At 51.9% G+C, this 8,522-nt stretch overlaps 1 protein-coding gene across 1 annotated transcript; it reads right to left on the bottom strand.

Moving 5' to 3' along the window:
• Positions 1–5,162: 5,162 nt before the first annotated feature.
• Positions 5,163–8,511, bottom strand: LOC104539636 (actin, cytoplasmic 1-like). Its single transcript, XM_010183222.1, is given in 6 exon segments — positions 5,163–5,913; positions 6,250–6,431; positions 6,738–7,176; positions 7,700–7,939; positions 8,253–8,402; positions 8,404–8,511. Coding segments are annotated over 6 exon segments (1,260 nt in total). The 5' UTR covers positions 8,509–8,511; the 3' UTR covers positions 5,163–5,769.
• Positions 8,512–8,522: the final 11 nt, after the last annotated feature.

Below are 8,522 nucleotides of genomic sequence, written 5' to 3'. Positions count from 1 at the left end.
ACGGGCCTTCTGCCACCCCAAGAGCTGACTCACACCAGGCCCACACCCCACAAAGCCCTTAGTCGGCTCCGAAAATGTAAATCTGCCCTGTGAAGAGCCACAGGGCACAGCCATGACTCAGCAGGGAAGCAGAGGACAGAGGGAGCCCTGCTGGTTTGGTGGGACACCCTCACTGGTCCATCCTGCAGCCCCCCAGGCACTCACTGGTTTAGCACCCTGGTTTTCCGGGGAGGCAGGGGAGCATTTGAGAGAATGATCCTCTTCCAGTTCACACTGTGGGTTGGAAGCAGTCATAGCATGGAAGACAGGACACCTGTGACCACTGAACGGGTTGGTGCTGACAAGAGGGCTGTGGGTACCACCCCCTTGCCTCCCAGGAAAACCCTAAATATAAACCTGTCTGCTTCAGGTTCACTGGTCATTTATGCAATGATCAGCAATCTGAGCTCTGACCCAGCTAAATATCCTAACCTGTGGGTGTGAGAGCTGATCCTTTGCTTCACTGATGCACAGAGAGCCAGGGCTGCTGTGAGTGCCATGGCACACAGCAACGTCCAAGGGGAGCAGCTGGCTCAGCACTGTTAGTGTTTGCTCCTCATCCCAAATCTCAAGTACAGACAGGACCAGAGCGCTGGAATTTCCAGTTACGTGTATGCTTTGGGAATTTTCTTTATAGAAAATGTGTCTTAAAGATGACCCACAAAGGAAGATTAATAGGTTGCTGTCTTCTGCCTGCTTGATTGTTGCCATTTAAGGCCACGACTTAGATGAGGGGTAGATTGGGGATTTCACTTAGACACAGCAAGTGCCTCAAGTCTTGATTACCTATTTTGCTTCTAGGCCTGTGAGGAGGCTCTGGAGTTGAAGAAGAAAACCCCTCTTAGCCCTTAGATGAGGGAGAGCCTGTACCTGCCTGGTTTGTCATGTGTTTCACTTAAATAGAAGATAATGACAAATTAAATCCAAAGGCCTTTCAGTCAAGACCGACTTGTTTGACATCTGGGAAAAACACCAACCTACCAGATTTGCAGTCATCAGGGAAAGCAGAGACCAGGGTGGAGGAGACCTGCATTTCCAATGCAAATGGTAAATAAAATCATCAGCAAAGGCCCATAAGCAGAGTAAAAGCCCTGCCCAGAGAGCCAGACTGGCTGGAGCAGCCTGCAATAGGACTAGCCACAGGTTCCCTCCAGCCCTGGGGTGAACGTGGACCAGACAGCAGCTGACAACCGCCGGTAAGAACTGGGAACAGAACAAGCATAAGAACATCCCGAGGAGAAACCGGACTCAACACTTTGTAAGAGGAGCTGCACTCGGACTCATGATCCACCAAATAAACGAGCAATGTGGCGGTGTAGATAAGCCACGAAGGTTGAATACAAAGCAGCAGCAAGACATCAGGTGGGTGGTAAAAGAGGAAGGAAACAAACAGCTACACCAAACTGGCATTTTTCATGGTGGTCACTGGGAGGTGACCAGATTTTGAGAGGAGAAACACTCCCTGCTGTACCTCACTTCAGGGACACTTTTCTCAGCGTGGGCACTTCAGAGCCTTCTGTGAAGACGGATTCAGTTCAGAGCTGGGCCGTCTCAGGGCAGACTTTGATCATTTTACAACTAATACACAGTTTTCTTAGCCCAGATAAAGCAGGCACATACCACACTGTCCCAGTTTAGGAAGGCAAAAACCCCCAAATTAATGCTAGTATCAAGATATTTTGCTCTGTATAAGTCAAAATCTCTTAAGTGTTCAAGGCCAGACTGACCTGGGGAATTTATTTTTTTCCCTGTGAATCTTGGCTCATTTCTTCTCCACGGATTCTCCTTGAGACTGATACAATTTGGACACCTCCTCTTTTTGTCAGCATAACCAAAGCCCCGCTGGACTGCAGTGGCCAGAGCACTTGGTAGGCTTGGGTGAGCTGCTGGCTCCACTGCCGTAAGTGATTTTTCAATACTTGATACGGTTTAATACCGTAAGGCCTGCTAAAGTAGCTTACAGACGAGTATAATACAAGTCAGGGCAGGCTCCAGGTCAGCAATCCCTCTGCAAAGACCAACTGCAAAGACCAGGCACAGGCGATACCCACAGCCCCATCCCTGAACCGATACCTCCAAAACCCATTTCCTGAAGCTGATGCTTTGCACCCTCATAGGGGAATTCTGCGAGGAGACCCATTTTGCTTGAATGCACTGGGACTTCCTGGGACTTTTGCATGCAACCAAGCTGGCAGCTCTGCTGAAGCAGCACGTGCTCACTAACGACAAAACGAGACCCCCTGTTCCCCAGCCAGGGACTGTTTCTGGTCACACTCCCTGACACAGCTAAAAGACAATGAAGCCCTTCAGGGCTAAATCCCAAGAGCCGCAACCGTCTCCTTTGCCAAGGACATCACTAATTCCTGGCGGTGGCTTGATTCCATAAGCGGCTCAGCGAGGTGACTTTCCAGGTCACCAGCTAATTGCAGGTGAAGCCAGTGACTGTCTGCAGCAGGAGCGAAAGTTGGGAGCTCTGGGGGAAGAAAGGGCATCAAACGCGTTTGCTCAGCTCCCTTTAGCGGAGCCAGCTCCTCCAGGGCAGGTGAGAAAGGGCTGGGTGGCTTGTGAGGATCTACAGCTGCATCCCGCCATCTCTGCAGCCTGAGAAGTCCTGCTTCATCACCACCATGGAGCCAGACAGGGCGGGATGCGCTCAGCCTGGTCCACGATGGCCATTTTAAACCTCCTGGTCCCCCCACAACCCCTGGCTGGAGAGGAGGAAGAGGTGGTAACCAAGGGGCTGTTTATTCCATACACATTTCCTTTGAGTTTTGCCCGTTGCTGGTGGTTTCAAGAGCCAAAAGATGGCTCAACCAACTCCTATAACCACCCTTCCTGTAACAGGCCCCTCAGCATTTCCCCACCCCCGTGAAACAGCAAGGGATGACCCAAGCTCTCCAAAACGCAACAATGGCGAAGCTGTGGTTAAGAAAAATCCCCCCCTCTTCCAGCGCCTGGCGTTCCTGAGAGGAAACCACCCCGGGCTCCCCCCTACTCAATCGGGAGCGGTGAGTAATGCTCCAGGCTTCCCTGCCCAGCACCACATTCTTTTCTCCAGCATGTAATGGCCCAGAGGAGGAATAAAGCGAGCCTTGCTGGAGCAGCCTGCAGAGCAGCTGTGCACGCCGAGGCCTTGTGCTGGAGAGGCATCGGGAAGGGCCCAGAAAGGCTCAGCTTTGTCTTATTGCAGGGCTGGTTGCATGGATCAGCAAGCAAAATACAAAGAAAGGAGAAAAACCACATTGCAAAGTGTTAACTAATAGAAAGCCTCACCTCCTGCGCTCTGGAGCATGAAAGTCAGCCATGCTCACCTGCACCCACTGCTCTGCACCAGCCCAGCACTCACCCTCTCCCCATGCCTGCGCCTCTCCCTGCCTGAGCTGCTCTCGACCCCGGTATTTTGCTGCTCTGTGGTTTCTCCCTCACCGCCACGTAATTTTTTCAGTTCTTTGTGTCTCAATGCATTTCTCCACAGCAATCAGTGGCCGTTTCAGGGAGGGCTGAAGGCAGGAGAGGAGACTCATGGACTAGTGCCCCATTTCCCTATTGCCATCACCTCGCCCCCTGGCTTTTCTCCTGCCCCACTCCCACCAACTCCCTCCCCAGGGGCTGCTATTGCCTCCCTCTCACCCCATTTCCCCAAGATCTCAGGTTATAAGCCCAGTTTGAGCCTTGCTCCTACCTGTTTCACCTCCCCTGCTGCAAACTGGTGCTTCCAGTAAGTCACCTGCCCAGCCCAGTGTCTGCACCTACAGCTCTGCCAAGCTCCTGCAGCACCCGGGGCAGCTGAGGAGATGAAGGGCAGAAACCAGCAGGTCCACCCTGAATACAGCACGGTGCCAGCACAGGAACAGGCCGGGCAGAGGATTAAAGAGCCCAGGGAGGCTGTTCCCTGCCTTTCATCTGCTGGGAGCATGACACAATCACAGTCATTACCTCTTCAAAGGCAGCTTGGAGGAGCCTTGAGATGCCAGCACACCTGTGAGCAAGGCTCCAAGGTCTGCCTGGGTTAGCAATATACAACATCACCTGGCTTTGGTCTCTGATCTTGGTCCTCTCAGTCTCCTTCCTTCCACAGGCAGCAGCTCAAACTTCTGAGGAGCAGAGACTTCGCTGTGCCCAACAGGGTGTCACCTCCCAGCACCGCTTGGTGAAGGTCCTCACTGTGACTGCTCCTTTTCACAAAACTGGAGAACTTGATCCATCAAAGCTGAAGCTTCACTTGCCCACAGCAAGCACCGGAGCTGTAGGTGTCACCATTCAAGAGCTTCCACCCTCCCAAAACCCTTTTCCCAGCCCCACCCCTGCCCAGCCATCTGTAACAGCCCAGTGGCCCTGAAGTCAGTTTTTTCCACTTCAGAACTCTTGCTTTCACCTGAAAGCTGCTCCACCCAAAGCAGTTTGCTAAAGCAGAGGCCTCCCAGCCCGAACCCAAGGCAAACCAAGAGAACAGACAAGCTCAGGCACCTGCTGTACAGAGAAGAGGGAACACTGTCCCATGGGAGGCTGCAGACAACCCAAACTTGAAGCCAGCTGCTTTGGCATCATGTTCATGGCACCACCACCACCTCTCTCAATCATCAGGACACAGTCACTCAGACACACCGCTGCTCCACCCAAAGCAGTTTGCTAAAGCAGAGGCCTCCCAGCCCGAACCCAAGGCAAACCAAGAGAACAGACAAGCTCAGGCACCTGCTGTACAGAGAAGAGGGAACACTGTCCCATGGGAGGCTGCAGACAACCCAAACTTGAAGCCAGCTGCTTTGGCATCATGTTCATAGCACCACCACCAACCACCCCTCTCAATCATCAGGACACAGTCACTAAAGACACACCAGGCAGCAACAGAGGATGCAGTTGGATCCCCACTAAGCCCAGCTCCTCCACCAACTATGGGAGACACCAGTGCTATCTGGAGAGCTCCAGCACAGTAGACCCACTGGTTTGGCAGGCTCAGCTCTTCCCCACTGTATCAGCATGAACCATCTGCTTTGCACACCAGACATCCCACAGCACCAGCATCCAGCCCCATCAGACAGACCACCCGTGCAGCCTGGCAAAGCAATATCAGAGCACACAGTAACGGTCAAGTGGCACAGAAATAAAGGAACAACCAACACCAGTCAAGCCTCTATGGTGTGCACTTTTATTTGAACTGGTCTTAAGTCAGTGTACAGGTAGCCCCTCCCTCCCCCACATACTGGCACCACTTCTAGACCCTGCGGGGGACTGTAAAGCCTTCATTCACATCTATCACTGGGGAACACAGCCCGCTTGCTTGACAAATCGAAGAGAAAAAGGATCAAGTGTGTTTTGTTTTTTAAGGCGGAAAGATACAAAAAGACACTTGTTGGGTTACATAATTTACAGACAAGCAATTATAACCTAACACCAGTAACTGGCATCGGCTCCCTCCGAGCTGGGCTGCTGCCTTCACAGAGGCGAGTAACTTCCTGTAACAATGCATTATAACAATATTTGGAATGACTATTAAAAAAAGAAACAAATGTACAATCAAAGTCCTCAGATGCATTGTAGAACTTTGGGGGCGTTCGCTCCAACATGTTTCATTTTAAGACTGCTGCTGACACCTTCACCGTTCCAGTTTTTTAATCCTGAGTCAAGCGCCAAAAGAAAAAACAAATAAAGCCATGCCAATCTCATCTTGTTTTATGCGCATTTATGGGTTTCATTTCATCACAAGGGTGTGGGTGTTGGTAACAGTCCGGTTTAGAAGCATTTGCGGTGGACAATGGAGGGTCCGGATTCATCATACTCCTGCTTGCTGATCCACATCTGCTGGAAGGTGGACAGGGAGGCCAGGATGGAGCCTCCGATCCAGACAGAGTACTTGCGCTCAGGCGGGGCAATGATCTGCGGGGAAGAGGAGCAATCGGTCAGATGTAGTGTCACACTGCGAGACAGAGCCGCCTAATTCCCTTATCTAGCCTTGGCCAAGACACCGTGAAGTCTAAACAGGCTTATGACAACCTCACACCCTCCTCCCCCCTCTGCAGCCGGTATTTACACTAATCCCATTATTCGTATGGTTGGGTGGATGCCATCTTGTCCAGAGCAAGGCCATTAGGGCTGCACCAGACACCTAAGCATGGTTTCCATCTTCTCCAGTAGTTTATTTCACCCCCCTCCGCCTACTCTGCATTTTGGCATTAACAAGGGGGCCGAGAGGTTCCCCAGACTCCATCCTACCTTGATTTTCATTGTGCTGGGTGCCAGGGCTGTGATCTCCTTCTGCATCCTGTCAGCAATGCCAGGGTACATTGTGGTACCACCAGACAGCACTGTGTTGGCATACAGGTCCTTACGGATATCCACATCGCACTTCATGATGGAGTTGAAGGTAGTTTCATGGATACCACAGGACTCCATACCTGCAGGGAAGGAAGAAGCAATCTCAAGTCAGCAAAGGCTCAGACACAACAAAGGAAGCCTGAGGAGCTACTATGGGCAACCAAGAGACCAGCATAGCCCCTTAAATGGGCTGGCACTACAAAGCCATGGCTCTGACAGGCTCAACATCCTGCTCTGCTGTCCTGAGTCCCTCAGACAGCTTTACCAGTGGGACAGGACACAACTCACTGTGGACAAGCAATAGTGGCTGCCATGCTCTCTATAGATCACCCTGTACAGAAAGGAACACCGAAGGGCACAGGGTATCCTAAAAAAGTTGGACTTACCCAAGAAAGATGGCTGGAAGAGGGCCTCAGGGCACCTGAACCTCTCATTGCCAATGGTGATGACCTGGCCATCAGGGAGTTCGTAGCTCTTCTCCAGGGAGGAGCTAGAGGCAGCTGTGGCCATCTCCTGCTCGAAATCCAGGGCAACGTAGCACAGCTTCTCCTTGATGTCACGCACAATTTCCCTCTCGGCTGTGGTGGTGAAGCTGTAGCCTCTCTCTGTCAGGATCTTCATGAGGTAGTCCGTCAGGTCACGGCCAGCCAGATCCAGACGGAGGATGGCATGGGGCAGGGCATAGCCTTCGTAGATGGGCACAGTGTGGGTAACACCATCACCAGAGTCCATCACAATACCAGTGGTACGACCAGAGGCATACAGGGACAACACAGCCTGGATGGCTACATACATGGCTGGGGTGTTGAAGGTCTCGAACATAATCTAGGGAGACAAGAAACAAGGGGTTAAGTCAACAGCAGAAACCAGGGTCCTCACTACAAGTCTACACCAAGTCCATGCGTTTTACTTCTGTCCCTAGAGAAGAGACTTCACTTCCCCTCAAAGTCCAGGCTTATCTTGCCTTGTCTCCACCCACACCTGCCAGGTCAGACCCCAAGCAGGGACCACCACCACCACCACAGACCCATCCACATCGTCACAGCAAGGAACAAACGCCAAGGAAACTACAGCACAGTCACTCAAGGCTGGTAAATGGATTAGTGTGTCTAGTCAGAAACAGCAGTTAGACAAGTTGCTAGTTCAGTCTCAAGAGAAAGCCAGCTTAGAAGAGCAAACAAAACCTGTCAAGGTCCAGCAAAGAGGAGACTCAGGTCAGGAAAGGAAAACCCTGTAAAGATGGCAAAAAGGGAGAATAGTGGTGAAGGAGGAGAGAGGACAACATGGAAGAGGAGAGCAGGCCTGCAGCAATGTCTGCTGTAGCTCCAGGCTCCAGAGTTCTACACACCTGTGTCATCTTCTCTCTGTTGGCTTTGGGGTTCAGGGGAGCCTCTGTGAGCAGCACAGGGTGCTCCTCAGGGGCTACTCTCAGCTCATTGTAGAAAGTGTGGTGCCAGATCTTCTCCATATCATCCCAGTTGGTGACAATACCGTGTTCGATGGGGTACTTCAGAGTCAGGATACCTCTTTTGCTCTGGGCTTCATCACCAACATAGCTGTCTTTCTGGCCCATACCAACCATCACACCCTGCACATCAAAGAAAAAGCAGTTAAGTACAGCTGAACAGCAAGCCCCACAGGGTGGAAAACCTGTTTTCCCCAAAGTCAGGTCTCCTGTTACTGTCCCTCTGCTGTCCCCACTTTATAAAGAAAGATATTCAGCCAATGGCTCCAACACACACTGCACAAAAGCTCCTCAGGAGGCTGCATTCCCCACCAGTTGTGTTGCAGTGCAGAACCCTCTTGTGTTATAAATCCAAATTAAAGTGCCTCTAGGGGAATCATTTCCACCCAAAACTCCTCTCTTTTGTCTGTTAAACAGCCCCCCCCCAGCCACCTACCTGATGTCTGGGGCGACCGACGATGGAGGGGAAAACAGCACGAGGTGCATCGTCCCCAGCGAAACCGGCCTTGCACATACCGGAACCATTATCAACAACGAGCGCAGCAATATCATCATCCATGGCTGGCTGCAGAAGAGGAGAAAGAAGGGGGGACGTGAGTATCGCTCATCACACACCAGACACCAAACCCCATCCCCGCAGCAGCAGCAGGCAGCGAAGGGAAGGCACCGTCGCCAAGGCCTCCCCCACCCATTTCCTTCCTGCCGG

The sequence above is a fragment of the Mesitornis unicolor genome, unplaced genomic scaffold (assembly GCF_000695765.1).
Source record: "Mesitornis unicolor isolate BGI_N332 unplaced genomic scaffold, ASM69576v1 scaffold12984, whole genome shotgun sequence".
NCBI lineage: Eukaryota > Metazoa > Chordata > Aves > Mesitornithiformes > Mesitornithidae > Mesitornis > Mesitornis unicolor.
This window is presented reverse-complemented; position numbering and strand designations above follow the sequence as displayed.